At 41.8% G+C, this 15,301-nt stretch overlaps 1 protein-coding gene across 1 annotated transcript; it reads right to left on the bottom strand.

Moving 5' to 3' along the window:
• Nucleotides 1-808: 808 nt before the first annotated feature.
• Nucleotides 809-15,256, bottom strand: sgcg (sarcoglycan, gamma). The gene is made up of 9 exons (XM_076100246.1): nucleotides 12,940-15,256; nucleotides 11,674-11,890; nucleotides 7,800-8,001; nucleotides 6,749-6,853; nucleotides 5,635-5,722; nucleotides 4,662-4,781; nucleotides 3,595-3,667; nucleotides 3,290-3,413; nucleotides 809-2,329 (listed from the first exon to the last, which is right to left on the bottom strand). The coding sequence occupies exons 3-9, from the start codon at nucleotides 7,992-7,994 to the stop codon at nucleotides 2,162-2,164; spliced, it is 873 nt and encodes a 290-aa protein (XP_075956361.1). The 5' UTR covers nucleotides 7,995-8,001; nucleotides 11,674-11,890; nucleotides 12,940-15,256; the 3' UTR covers nucleotides 809-2,161.
• Between the last annotated feature and the right edge of the window lie 45 nt (nucleotides 15,257-15,301).

The raw sequence follows: 15,301 nt of genomic DNA, 5'->3' as shown, positions 1-15,301 counted from the left end.
AGTGGAGAACAATATGTATCACACATGTTGACGTACACTGTACCATAGGAAGGCAAAATAAATTCCCCTTAAATAAATTGCGTCAGCTATTTTATTTCTAGTTTTATAAAAGACGGCACAGTTTGAACTACTATTCTGTCTATGATTCAAGCAATTTTGCCACTTTTAAATTGGCATATTCTGTATTGCATCCCTTAAACATTTCAAGTTTGAAAGCAAAACAACCCCAAACATTCTCTGGATATGAAGTCAATATACTCCGATTATTGGTACCGACATGGGAATGTCACAGCTGGCAGGGGTTGTATTTGAAAGATACAGTTAAATTGTGGAATTGTGTCGTTTTAGAGCATAAAAAAAAGATTTTTGAAAACTTTTTTTCTTTTAAGTCTGAACAATTCTAAGAAAGTATTAGATTTGAAAATATTTGTTTTCAGTGCCAGATCTTACACTTAAACAAAGGTCAAACCTGTGCTGCAATACTGGGATGTACTGAATAAGATCAGAAATGCTGCTCTCTTTGCTTGCTGTCAATGGACTTGGTACTGTCCGTTTAGTACACCCTGGCGGTACTGCAGTGCTTTTCCACTAGAGTGCATCAGAGAGCCAATAAACATGTCAGGAGATTATCAAAACTGTTTCCATCAACACATGATAGCTTTAGTGCACAGAAGAACCCAACAGTGGACATTATGAAAATGAAATACATTAAGAGCCAGCCTTTCTGTTAAAAGATAAGATTGAACACAAAACGTGAGACCAGTCTGCAGAAAAACACGTGTGAGAATGAATAGCTCTGACAGATGCATCATAGAATAGCACAAAGTTTATTCAACATACAAAAATAAATACACATTACACACTATCAAAATAGGCCAGAACATGTGTGAGAATTGCTAATTATCTACTTAGAAATACTGATAAAATTGTCTGATATTACTTATGCATTCTTGCAGTTGAATTAATGCTAAACTCAATGCAGCCATTACAAAATATTGCCCTTTTTGACTTCATGAACTGAGAATCTTTATCTTACAGACACAAATGTAATTTATTCCCCGTCATGCGTATTGTGTAAAAATAAAGCATATTTGACCCAAAAGCAGAACTGAAATAATACCCTTGTTTTCCACTCCGAATCATAAACTACCCATAACTACATGTAGTCCATTAGAAATGTTTAGCTTTTGCTTCCATGTTAAGGTGGACAAAAGGAATGTTTTTTCAGTCATAGACCATTGGATGTAAATGAGGTTACTGAAGAAACAGACCAGCTTACTTGCAAGAAGTCTTGTCTTCTTATAAGTCTTGTAGCTAAGGCATAGTTGCATGCTTATGTGGGGCTTAAAAATACACAGGCCAAAACATACATAATTGTATCAACTAAAAAAAATAAAAAACAAAAACACAACTGCACACACGATATCACACGAGTAACACTTTATGGTACCATAAGCACATGGTATTTTAATGTCAAACTTTAAAAAGTAGTTGAAAGAAAAGGAACAAGTCTGATGCCTAGTGTTTTATCTGATTAGGGTAAAAATAATAATAATAAAAAATCAATCTGAAGTGACAATGACAAGATATTTACCAGCATTTCATAATATTTTCCCCCAATTAAATAAAAAAACATGCTGAACACCAAGACAAAAGAATACATACCAAGGGCGTGGACCCAGAAGGGCATACGTATGTAGACCAAAATAACATTCTGTCTGCATTTTAAAGATTTTTTATATTCCAAGCCCTTGATATGTGTCAATTTATATTTATTTATTGCACCACAAGATAATATTGCATAGGATGTAAGCTGTTACCAGCTCCTCATTGCCCAGCCATGATACTGTGTGTGTAAATCTTCACAAAGCTCTGATGCTGATACATTTGGAACGATGTGTTTCAGCTGAATGGTTAGAGGATCATAAATGCAACTAAAAGGATGCATTTCATGACGTCTCCTACATGTACGCCAGCAGGCATTTGTACTTTTACAGGCCTCGATGTGCCAGTGGGATCTTAGCTCTGAGATCATCAGAGACCCACTGTGGTATAAATATTTTTTTTTAAATCCAGGCCGAATATAAACAGTTGTGCTCGCTGCCTCCCAGAAGACGCATCTACTGAGAGATGGAAAATCGATTACCTTGTCGGAGTCTTTCTAGCACTCCTGATTCTCGCTGCAAGTGGAGGTGACCCCAGCCTTGGACAGGAAGAGCTTGCCGCTGAGACAAACGCAGACCTCATAGAGACCCTGAGCATTTCCAGAAACCCCTCCTTCGCTTTGGGGCAAGCTCGGCATGCGCACCGTCTCAGCGTCTAGCACCAGCTGCACAGCAGACAGCGTGGAGAGCAAAGGACAATACAAGGAGAGACCAAAGATTTGTATTGAATCAACAAAGAAATATCACTGCTTCATTCTTTCCATTTAGAGCCAAGTGCACACACACACACACACACACACACACAAAATGACACAGTGTGCTGGGAGATAGAATCAGTGCACTGATCCATAAGGAAGTTATGAGAATGTGATTAAAGTTCACGTGGCAGAAAAACAAATGAACACTGGAAACCAGAGAATGTGAACATTTAAATAAATGATCCAGGACCAGTTCAGTGCAGATTAACACCCAGTTTTCTTCCCTACAGCAACAGAAGAGAGATGAGGGTGTGTTACACCCCGCAACTACGTTGTCATATAAATGCTCTGCTTTACTGAGAGAAAGCAGTCAAAAAGGTCAAAATCAGTGCCTGTGATACAAATGCTTTATTTAGCCACATTCACTCTAAACATGGAAACTGCAAATCACTGCACCTCAGACCTATAGCGCTCAAAAGGTAATGAACTCATTACAGCTTAGACAAGGATCTTAGTGCTTCATAAAGAACTCCTCATGCACACAAATAAGATTTACTGAAAGTCCAAAGATACAGTACAGTATAATGTCAGTGTCTTCCCTTTCCAGCCACAGGCAATGGGTACAAGTTTCACCACAAACGAAAGCAGAACGGTCTAATGAGCTCTCTCAGAGAAATCTTTACGGTATTTTGGACAAAAACGTCAAAACATATTACGGGAAAATACAGAGCTACTGCCAAATTGCAGTGGAGTGAGACTCACTTGGATGAAAAGCTCCCAGGTGTGACTGAGAGATTAGAGAAGCGTGAAGCAGCATGTAGCTGCAAAAACATACTGTATATATATATATTCCCTTGGTAATCCAAGTAAGATTTAAAAAAAACAGACCTGAAGTTATGTTTGGAAAGTGAACATTGCTTTTCTTACCAGTCCTATACTAGACTGCAGAATGACATCCATGTTAGAAGCAACTTCAATGTTGCCGGCCAGCGCTTTGAAATGAACTCCTTTTGGCGCTTCCACACTGAGAGAGCGAGTAGGAGACTCCAACCTAAAACAAAAAACAGCTCAGTATTAGAAGTACAAGAGTTGGTATTGCTTTAGTGGACATCATGCACATTTTGTTTGACAAAAGGACTTGACTCTTTTCTGAATATCTTCCTTTTACTTCTGAGTTTTAGTCGAAATACATTCTCCAGTAAAATGACTTGTACAAGAAGGCCTCAGGTCACCTCAGGTCTTTCAACACTTCAGATTTCAGTAGGGGCACCTCCACTGAATGCTGGAACAGGGCTCCTTCAGGCCCTGATTGAGAGAAAGTATGTATCAAGATGTGTTAAAGAATCCACGGCATGTCTGAAGGTCTGATACACACACACACAGTATCTGAGCACTACAGTCACATTCTTGGTCATGATGGCAGCATGGCCCGAGGGATGTCGGTCTGATGGTCCATCCACCGCTTTGATCCAGACTGAAATATCTGAACTATCAATTCACGGTCCCAAGAGGATGAATACTGACTTAAGTGCTCCCCTGGTTTTAGTTCTAGTGCCACCAGCAAGACACATTTTTGTCTTTTCGTGAAATATCAACCACTGAATATTTGACGTGTTTTGTGTTTTGTGCCAATTAGTCAGTTAGACTTAGATTGTAAACATTGGTAGGAGTGCACTTGATTTGACTCAGCATGTTAGCATTGCCATTTAACTTAAAGTACAGTCCAACGGAGCTGCAAGCAAGGCTGTGGAATCTTGTTTTAACTGTGTGTTACTTCAGTTTGTGAAGCTGGTTTAAAAAAAAAAAAAAAGAAGAAAAGTAAGACTGGGCTGCTCTCCGTCGACCAAAATGGCCTTGGGTATAATTTAGCAATCAGCCGACACTGGTGATGACACCCTTCAACATGAATCAGCCACACAGAGTGTGGTCAGTGACCCACAACATAATCAATACACACACACACACACACAGGACATAATGTGATGGATCTCACCTACATGGCATTAATGCAAGCTCAGGTGTACTGAGCTCCTGACATTTCATTTATATGCAAGTGTGCTTCAGAGTATATCTAGAGATATCCATGCACTCAGCAGTGTGACATGAATGATTGTGAAAATGACTGCATCTGTCTTTGTCCTTGGTTGCTAGATTGTTGCACAGATATCCGCTGTCAAACCAAATTGCTCCTGTTGTGTTCACATCTGTTGTCAATATGGTCTTTTTTCCCCCCAAAATCTGAAAAACATTTCCGCAAAGAGGGATGCGATATATCCGAGGGTGGCCGCCGTTTGTATACCTGTGACTCGTAGTTTGTCTGGTCCAATCACAACCTGGGCGCCATCTGCAGTGAACAGCATGTTGTCGTTGTGGGAGTTAATGAGCAGATTTCGAGTGTGTCCCTGAGCCTCCGTTGGACCTGCAACAACAAACACAAGCAAGAATACCTGAAGGGGTTTGGAAATATTACAATCAAAATCAAATCTCTCTCCTCCTCACACTTTTCAAATCTGCAGCGCTTAGAGAATATAATGGAGCAGATTCAGGCATTGCTATGTGAAAATCTCAACCTCCTCACAGGCAGTGGCAAACAAAGTGAGTAAACAACCACTTTCTGAAAAGAAATGTGTGAAACAAGTAACAATACTGCTCAAACTGAAAGGTAGTGAAGGGTTAAGTCAAATAACCTCGGACACATTAACATTCACAGCCCTGTAGAGAGACAAATCTTAAGCAGGTGGGTCAGTCAGTGAGATATTTAACCCACTTCAGCACCTACAACTGTGAACCGGCATGGTCTCTTCTCTAACGAGCAGTTCACTTTTATTCACCGAGGGCCGAGATTCTGCAGGCGATGCTTTTTACGGCTTAATGATCAAGGACACATAACGGCACTGTGGAACGCCGCAATTAGTTGGGTCATTTGTTGGCCTTTTAATTATGACAAAAGACTCAAACGCCGCCGTTGGCGAGCCATAAAAGACACAAATATGATCCCCCACTGGCGTTGGGGCCCTGTGCGTAATGTAGAACGACCCAGAAGCCTCGGTAGAGAGAGAGGAATTGTGCATTTAATGGATTCTAAATGGAAATCGGAGAGATTATAAATGGAGAGACGGCTTCTTGTCACTGTTAATGTTGGATGAGGAATCGCTGCAGGACAAGTGCATGAATGACTTTACTATTGCCCTCATACATCAATGGGATACTTTGTGATGCACGAGTGCTCCATGTGTCCCTGTGTGTACACGTGTCCTCTTTCAGGCTCTTACCCACAGACATCCTCCCTGTGACATCACCATTTTCATCGCGGGCGTGAAGCGAAACATTTTCCGATGAGTGCACTAGAAGTGAAGAGTCCTGAAAGAAAGAAAAAAGCCATTTTACCATGCTTTGTATATCCCAACTGATACACGGTACATTTGCAACAAAATAAATATTGAGCTTTATTATGTGAAAGAATATTGGTAGAATTGGACAACTTTATATAAGTTAGGTCAGGTTGGTTTATGCTTTTTTAAAATGTAGTTCTTATTAATGGCTTATAACCTCATTTAGTGTTTAGTTACAGCTTATACACCCTTTACAATGGTGCCTTATTAGAAAGTGGTACTTTTTTCTTCTTCTTTTAAACAAACATGACAAACGCTCAGTAAAAGTAAGCTTTCATGAAATGTTTACAATGAGGAAGCCTCAACAATAATTCCTCACTGCTCCTTTGCAGCTGTGAGGGAGCTCCGTTTACAAAAGAAACTTTTCACGTGGAAGGCGAGGGGGATCCTCAATCTCATCAGACATCCCTACACTACATTAGAGAAAGTGTCAGTCCATAAATGAGGAATACATTACCTTTTTTTAAATGAGGCCCATAAAGAAGAATGAACGCTAAAAAATTGCTGCTATGAGCAAGGAAAGTCATAATGTGTAAACAACGGCAGCAAAGTGTTCCCATCTGCTTCTAGCAGGCAGGCCATAAACTACTTTCCACCGCAAATATCCCCGAGGTTAATGGAGAGCTGCACACCACGTGCTCTGTGTGGGACTGCCAAATCCAGTTTGTTCTGACACATCTCCCAAAAAAAAGTAGAGTCAGAAATATGCAATTCACTCACTACAGCTGGATAAAAACCGCTCGATTGTCTGCAAGGAATTAGATTTAGAAGCTGACAGTACGTTTACTCTGCACAGATCCAACTTACAATCAGGTTTAAATTTGGTAAACAGTGAGATGCAATAATGGAAAGGCTGTCAGGCTACTTAACTAAACAAACAGAAGTATGAGACTGAGCTAATAAAAGACAGGAGGAAAGCAGAAGGTAGACTGGGAGAAGAAAAATGTGAAGAGAAGAATGTGTGAAGAAAAGTGTGTGTTCCTGATTATCCTACTTCTCTGGAGTGGATCTCCTGAGCGTAGACGGGGAAAAGAAACTCCGACTCGCCCTCCTCCAGCTTGACCCCGTCTGAGTTAACCTGTAGGAGTCCCATCCCTTCCTACAACCAGAACAAAGACACATGTAGTCAGGCAAATATTCAACGAGGCAGGTTTAAAGAAATAAAATAAAAATGTGCGAGCAAAGCAGAAATATTGACAGTAAATCAGATGAACAGCTCAATCTCTAAGGTAAGAATCCAACATATGGCGGGTTAAGAAGTTAGAAATTTAGATTGTGTCATCTAACCACTTCATAGGTTTCCAAATGTGAATTGCTTAGCGATGGACTAAACCAGATAGTAGATTTAGCTGTGCAGGCACTTCATAACTCTGTGTGTGTGTGTGTGTGTGTGTGTGTGTGAAGGTTTGTCGAGTCCCTTTCTCTGGTTACCATCTGGACTTGAGAAGCAAACAAGACTGCATGAAATAGGAAACACAAACTATCCTGTTTCGACAGCCAAGTATAAGTTAATAATAGATAATATTACCGCTTCTACTGCTAATAATTAATATAATAAGGATCATTGGGTCAATGTGATGGATACACAAGCCAAAATTTTAAAAATGATATTAGAAAGTGACGTAACAACACTGAAGATATAAAAAGAAGCATGGAAGAAAGAATGTCTGGGCAATAGATCAATGTGAGACAAGATGTCGTCTTCATTTTGGATATCGTAATATAAGTGTCGTCTTTTCCTGGTTTTAAAGGTTGCATTCAAGAGAAGTCATTTACTGAACCTCCCAGACTGCTCTAATATTTGCCTTTATCCACTTTGTCTTTATATCTACATTACTGATTATTGATCAAAAATCTCACCGTGTAAATTGTGTGAAAGCACCAACAGTCAACCAGACAATATCGTAATATAGAGTTATCTGGTCAAAAACATTGTGGATTTTGATTTTCTCCATTTAGCCCAGCCCCAGAACAACAGGGGGGAGAGAAAGGAGTGGAAACTATCCCAGCTGAAAACACAGACTGCCAAGGTGAGTCATGCGTACCGTGTTGAACCACATCACCCGGAGGATCCAGATGGTGAGGGCAAAGTTGACCACCAAGATGATGATGAGCAGCAGGACGAACAGGTAGAGGCAGCGCTTCCTCCAGCCGTAGATGCCGATCTTGTAGACGTGGTCGGGCACCGGCCTGGGCGAGCTGCTGCCCTGGGTGGTGGTGACATACTGCTCCCGCACCATCTGCTGGCTGGGCGCATCGCACGGAGGCAGGTACACGGGCGACAGAAACAGATGTTAAAGAAAAAAACTAACCATTTTGCTCTTTCAAGCTGTTCGGGCAGATTGGACGCGACATGCCACAGTGTTGGTGTTTGTAAGGGGTCAGAGAATAAAAAGCCCACAGACTAACTATTAATGCGTAATACATGTAGCTCATCTGGCTACACAGAATTATTTTGACAAAACCAACACTATCTCTATATTATGCAATCACTTTTTGTTTAAGTTTATGTGGAAACTGTTTCTTTTCCACACATCCAGCAGTAACGGAACATTAGCATTCATCTGAAATCACATTTCCAATATTCTACTTAAGCTCTCCACCAACTCTTGAGGGAAATATCGAAACCAGTAAAGAAACGTTTACGGGCAGGAAAACCAAAGGTATTAGCTGAGAGTTGCCATGTCTGTAGAACTGAGGGGAATTGCAATGATGGGTGTGTTTGTGATCGGTTGTGTGGGTGTGCGTGCACCTCTGTGTCTGTCCAACTGTAATTCTGCACAAACTGCATAATATTTGTGTGGCCAGTTACGGCTGCATGCTCAAGGACAATTCTGCCATCGTATGTCTGTCCTTTCTCGACGCTCTGAACCAGCCATTTTCTGCTCTGAATCAAGTCATGAAGTTGATTTCCATCTCTGACAAGCAGCTTTTACACATCCTCTAAAATCTGAATGCACGTATGTTCAGTTCGAGCCTTTGCTTTTTAGATGTATACGTGCACACTGAATAATTTCGCCTCCATACAATGCCTTGTTCACAAAGTGCCCAGTATATCATTCATGAGCCCAGAGCTCACGCACAGACCCAAGTGGATATCTGGCTCTTTGCACCAATGGAAAACTTTTTATTTTTTTTCAAAGTCAGAAAGTAAAATGCCAGTTATTACAGAGGCGAGGCAGCGCCTTCTGGCCACGCAGCAGCAGGCCATCAGCGACAAAAACCAAGGAGATGAATGTCGGCATATTTCAAACCACAGCAAGTATTACAACAAACCATCATTTTGTGTATTCAGCTCACGCGAGGGCCAGCGGAGCTCCAACTGCAGGAGTGCAGGACCTGCGAGCAAGCCCTCCAGTCAGCACATTTAGACCATCTGACAATGTGACAACAGGGAACCTCAGGGACAGATTTCACAACGACACTGTTAGTGTGCGTTTGAGCACAGCGGAGAGCCAAGGACCCCATGAGGCTGCAGAGGGGAGCAGTGTCACTCCTTTGAATAATCTGCATTAATAACCAGACACGAGCTGCAGAGAAAGCTGCTTTCATCCGGGGACAAGGCCTGGACAAAGTGCTGTCGGTTGTAGATTATTATGAGTTAATAAAAAACACCCAGAACCGGCAGACAACAAACTGTTCCAAACAAACTGTTCCAAATCCTCAATACTTTATAGCCACATCTAAAAACTTAATAGGAAAAGTTATCTGAACAAAGCCGTATATAAGTTCTCTCAGCAGTGTATTACATCCAGTAGCCAGGCTGATTTACATACGGGGCAGATGTTGCATCTTACTGCCACAGTAAAGGCGGTTTCCATCATGTTAAGGAGCCACTTTTCACACCAAAATCTATTTCTTCTTTGACATGAACAGATGTTCAAGCTGGGCACATCATCGCGCTGTGACTCCCATGTGAAGGGCTACAAGAAGAAAAGGGCCGACAGACTGCATGCATTATGAACAAATGGAAATAAATTGCGTTTCTGTAAATAATGTGGTAAATATTCCACCCTCTCAGCCAGTGGTGATGGATAAAAAGCAAACGTGCTCGCTGCTGGGGTCTGAGCTCACTGAGGTCCAGGAGATATTTTAGAGAGCCAATAACAAAAAGGCCTATAGTCGCCACAGCTCGTTTCTTGCCGTTTGCAGTAAACACAGGGAGGAGATGCGTTTGCATAAAAGGCTGAGTGTATTTCTATGACCGAACCCGCCTCTCCACAGGACCTATCACATGGCCTGCAAGCCCAGCTGTGATGAATAGCCCTTATTTCACAACCAAACACATGAATTTTCTCAGAAAAAAAAAAAATGACTTTGTGCCTTTTCCACAGGAGAGAGAATATTGAAGGTTGATGAGTAGTAAGTTATGTAAAATGGTCATTTCCCCCCCCCCCCCCCCCCCCTGCATTTCACCTCATTTAAATGTATCAAGCGTACTTGAGAATGAGTCATGATGACAAATTGAATCTCCGTAACGCAGCAGAGAAACAGTAAAGTAAAGATGTACGCAGAGTTCTCCATTGAGGCTCAAAAGCGGACTAAGATGAATTACTGTCTGTTAAATTGACCTATTCCAATATCCCCTGCACCATACCCATTAACCACCACAGATCATTTGCATGTTAACATGTTGATCAGCCCACTCTGCACTTTGGGCAAATGAGTGGCGAGGGTGGGAGAGCTCTGGCTTTGTTCATTATGGCGTTAATGGATTTGATCTAACCCAGTCTAATGACTTTAAATGAAGGCATTAAGAGGACTCTGTACATCTGCAACTGTGGGACGAGGAAGCAGTTCTGAAGCTGGATCTTTAAAGGCGTCCTCCAGCTCCAGTTTCAGTGTAACCACCGGCCCATCAGCCACAAACTGCTCCTTCCATAGCAACCCAAATAAAAACACTCCCCGAAGAGCCTCACTGCTCACGTGCCAGGAATGCTCAAGTTATAGGACTTTGATCGGAAATACAATCTGAGCTTCTGGAGGAAAATAGTTTTCATCGGGCTCGTGCCTTTTTATGCCTCCTGGTGATAAATTGGTTGCTTCAAATGAGATTCTCAATCTGAAACAAAATGTGGGTCCGACACCACAAGAGACGACTAAAAGTCAAGTTTCAAAAAGGCACTGTAGACCTCAAACAGTCCCTTGCTCCCAAAGATGAAGAGCACTTTGTTCATGACTCTTAGCAGGGCAATTCATCCCGGGGCAGCCTCTCAATTAACCTTAAACAAGTGATGCTCCTGGCTCGGCTCAGTCTCTGACCTCTGGGTGAGAGCAAGGGATAGGCAGGCAAACTGCTGGTCCTGAATCCACGGAGTCCGGCTGTAATTGAGAATCCAGGCTTCCCTCTGAGCAGAGTCCAAACGGCAAATGTTTTAGCGAGTTAGGGAAGCTCAAATCATGGAGAACGTTCGCAGAGGAATACTCAGGAGTTCTGTGTGTGGAGTGAGGAGCGAGCGAAAGCTGAGCACAGGGCTGAAGTTTGTGTCTGTCTAGCGAGTAGCCGGCGACACGTCTCCACTCTGATGCCTTAACTTCTAAAAATAGGACACAGCATTGTGAACTAAATTTAAAAAGGCAGCACAGATACACATACACACACACACATTACATGGGGTATAACTAATGGAAAATAAGACGCTGTAGTATTGCTCATAACACACAAAACATAAGTGAGGTGCTCTTTCGCTTAAATTCTTTTTGTACGGCAATATTTCTGGCCATGTATGGTAAAACTAGACAGCCGGCAACCTAAAACACTTTTTTTCCAAACTACAAAGTAGTCACAGCACATTGTGAGGCACAAAGAAGAAAGACATTTAGAGGAATTGTGCAGTAGGTAAAAAGGTTGCCTTTATAAACATTACCTTTAAAGACGAAGTTCTGAAAGAAAAAAGAAAGAAAGAGCAGAGCACTCACCGTTGTGTGGTCAGGCACAGCAGTCCTCTTCTCTACGCAACGGTATAAGCAGAGCTCGAGCTGGTAAGAGCAGCTGGAGAAGCAGCAGTGCTTGAGCCACTCACTCGTCTGTCAGCCACTCAACAGCTGCGTGCCATAAATCCAGCTCTGGAAGCGCCCTGGTTAATCACCACGAGACGGCGCTCCCACCACGACTCCCTCTGCCGTCTCAGGCTTCCTGCAGACATTTGAATATCATCAGAGTCAGAGAGAGAGAGAGAGAGAGAGAGAGAGAGAGAGGGAGAAACAGAGGAGGATAAATTAACCCATCAGTGGAGAGGTTCAATCTCTCTCACACAGAAACCATCCGTAATGAACAGAGGCAGTTGTTTGTCATGCATACCAGTGAGTCACTTTCTATTGCCCAACCCAAGGCTCGGTGCAGTCCAGTCTAATTTGAGACTTCAGTCATGGCTCTCAACATAAAGTTAAGCTGCTCTTTCAGATAGCTCCGCTGGGTGGGGGTGGGCGGGTGGACCTTGAGGAGGGCAGTTAGTAAGTCAGAGTGGCAGAGGAGACAGGCAGCAAACACAGCGTATTAATAGACAGGGGGGGGGGGGGTGAAGGTTGCAGTTGTTGGAAAGGGAATTGTTTTAGTCAAGGTTTTTGAATTATGTCAGTCGCAAAACAAAGTGAATTCTCAGAACTTTCATTGTGTATTTCAGGTAAACAAAGCAATGATTCAAGGTCATGCTTCAATATTACTAAAATAGGTGTTTCATGCAGTTAAAAGTTAACTGACACAAACTAGCTCAGAGGATGTGTGAGGAGCAAGCAGAGGCGAGAACATCAGCTTAGAACAATTGATTAAACTAAGGTTGTCCAAACAATGGAATGAGTACATCAGTAGAAAGCACTGTGTGGCATGTGTGTGTTGCGGGACGGTGCAAAATAAATCCGATGCAGAGTGGATGTCAACTGTAGGAAGGGAGAGAGTGAGCACGTGGACCAGCTTTTATAGTTTAAGGGTCCAGGTGAGCCTAATCAGCTGACGAGCCTCACACGTCAGACAACTGACTGCTGAGGTTGACCAGGACCTCCTCCAAGACAGTGGGAGGGGCGTCACATATCATACTCCTGTTATGTTGTCATTTAACACCATGTGTAATGTAATGTAAATATTAGCATGTATATAGTTTGCATATACTCTTGCTTAACTGATGGACTTCTCAAATGTTAAAGTGGCTCTATGGGAGTTTTTTTTTGTACTATTAAGAGGACACTCACCCATCCTCAGGAACAGCTGCTTGATACGCCTACCGATGACTTGGTCGACATTTATTGTTGGTGACAGGTTAAAGAGTCCTGGAGCTACATGATAGTGCACACTCAAGATACTGAAGCTGTAAAAAAAAAACAGATTTAAACAAGAATTCCTACATATTTATGGACACAAAGTTTTTTTTTTTACCTTTTACAATTTTAACAATGTGTAACATTAAAAGGCAGTGCACCCACACGGGTGTTTTTGGTAATTAACTGAATAGACTTCTTCTTCTTCTTCTCAGGTTGAAGTTGGCCAGAGATATTCTGTAAACCAGCATTTCTGCAGCAGAAATTCTAAATTGCATTCCTTTTCTTTTTACTTTTAGTCAAGGGGGCAACCTTCGGTGTTGAGAAATGAAGCAAACACGGAAGTGCTAAAAGCTGCACTTCCTCAAATGACCACCTGAGGCTGGCTCCAAAAGCGAGTCAATCCCCATAGACCCCCATGTTAGAATGTCCCACTTTACAGCAGAAATAAACGTGTTTGCAGCCTTTCTTTTGTCTGTTTACATTTTATTAAGGCTTAAAGTTATGCATAATTAGGGGCACCTTGCGTGACAGGTGGTTGCAGAACAAGGTTGCTAGATGCTGTTAAAAAAAAAAAAAAAAGATTTGACTTGTCATAGCCTACTGCATAATGAAAAGCACAGGTGTTACCGATAACATCAACAAGGTGCTGTTTTCTATTAGTGTCCATGTAATCCATGACAGTGTCACGCATGCAAGAAATTAACATTGGTTTATATTCCACTCCCGTTCAAGTGAACGGGTGAATTTAACATTTGCTTCCTGTGGCAAAGCAAGTTCCATTAAGATTAAGAGCCACCTTCGTTGTGCATACACACTTTAAAGGGTGAAACAGATACAGAGAGCGGTATTTGCCATCTGCTCCATTACATGAATGAGAATGTATTTAGCAAAAATGTTTTCGTGCAATGCTAATTTATTCTGTAATAAATCAACCACCAGTGACAGATGAGGTTTTTCCTCCAATGGGCCACAGATACTTCCATACAGAAGACACACCCGAGCCCAGAAAATACACACGTATAAAGAATTTAGTTATGTGTGACAATTGGTCTGCTAAAAAAAAAACAATAATCCAGTTTATCATGAGAAGTCACCTCCAATGAAAAACCAGTAATGTATGTGTTCCCACAGGCTGATGCTGGAGGAGCTGATGGGAGGCACATCTGTCAGCGGCATGAATCCTGCAGTTTGTTTCGCTGTAGCTGCTCGAGGTAGTGCTGAGCAGTGACAAAGGGATGTCTGACCTCATCAATCACAATACCCCCCCCCCCTCTCTCTCTCTAATGCCCCGAGCAAACATCCAACAGTGGGGATAGCTTCATTTCATGCCATCTCTTATCAATATCTCATAACCTTTCGCTGCCTGTGGCTTTAAACAGACATAAATGATAGATCTCTTGCATCAAGAAAAAAAAAATAAAATCCATCTCACACTGAAATCCAGGTTAGTCGAGTGAAGATGTCTCCTTGACAAACACTAGGTACATGGTGTACATGCAGCAGAATTGAGGACTTTCATTAACAAGGACGCTGATGGTAACTGAAAGCCAAACGCACTGAATGAGGTGTGAATGAGTCGTCTTAAATGCTCAGGAGTGTGAACACTAATCCCCAGTGTGCCGTTTAGAGCAGATTACCTTGACAGCTTCGAATTTTCAAAATAACTCAAACCAACCAGTGTAATAAAAAAATAGAGTCCAGTGTCCACAAGAGATTGAGGACACACTGCTTTGTTTAAGTACAAAAGGTAAAAAAAATTTATCATAGCTACGTGTTTTTAAACAAGACCGACATTTAATTTATCCACAATAACAAAGCCCTTTAAACTTTTGTACGTTATTGAAGCAATGTGCCTTTATTTTTAGAGGATGTTCTTAATTTTGGACCGTGTTTGCCTGCACATACAATAGCAACTTCGGTTTAATGTCAGGTTTTCACGATAATTTTTGTACATGGGACAAGATAGATTACAATCGCCCGTCAGGACATTTGTCGTTTACCTTTAACTCGGCATAACTTGCAGACGGTGCATCAGACCAAGGACCAGCTCCACTAAGACCAGTACCGTGGTCCAGTGCAAATACATGCAATATGACCTTATTTATACCAGACACACAGCTTTCCAGGTGTATAGAGAAAGTACCCACAGGACATCCATATGAATATGGAGTGTATGTGCTTGACTCAAGACCAAAGGAACTACAAAATTGTGCCATCTAACCATTTCACTTGTTATTTTGGTCCAGAGTCATTTTCCTGGTTGAAACATGAGTCTACATAAATTATGAATTAA

This window comes from Anarhichas minor, unplaced genomic scaffold (genome assembly GCF_050575085.1).
Source record: "Anarhichas minor isolate MPS153535 unplaced genomic scaffold, ASM5057508v1 ptg000026l, whole genome shotgun sequence".
Lineage (NCBI taxonomy): Eukaryota > Metazoa > Chordata > Actinopteri > Perciformes > Anarhichadidae > Anarhichas > Anarhichas minor.
This window is presented reverse-complemented; position numbering and strand designations above follow the sequence as displayed.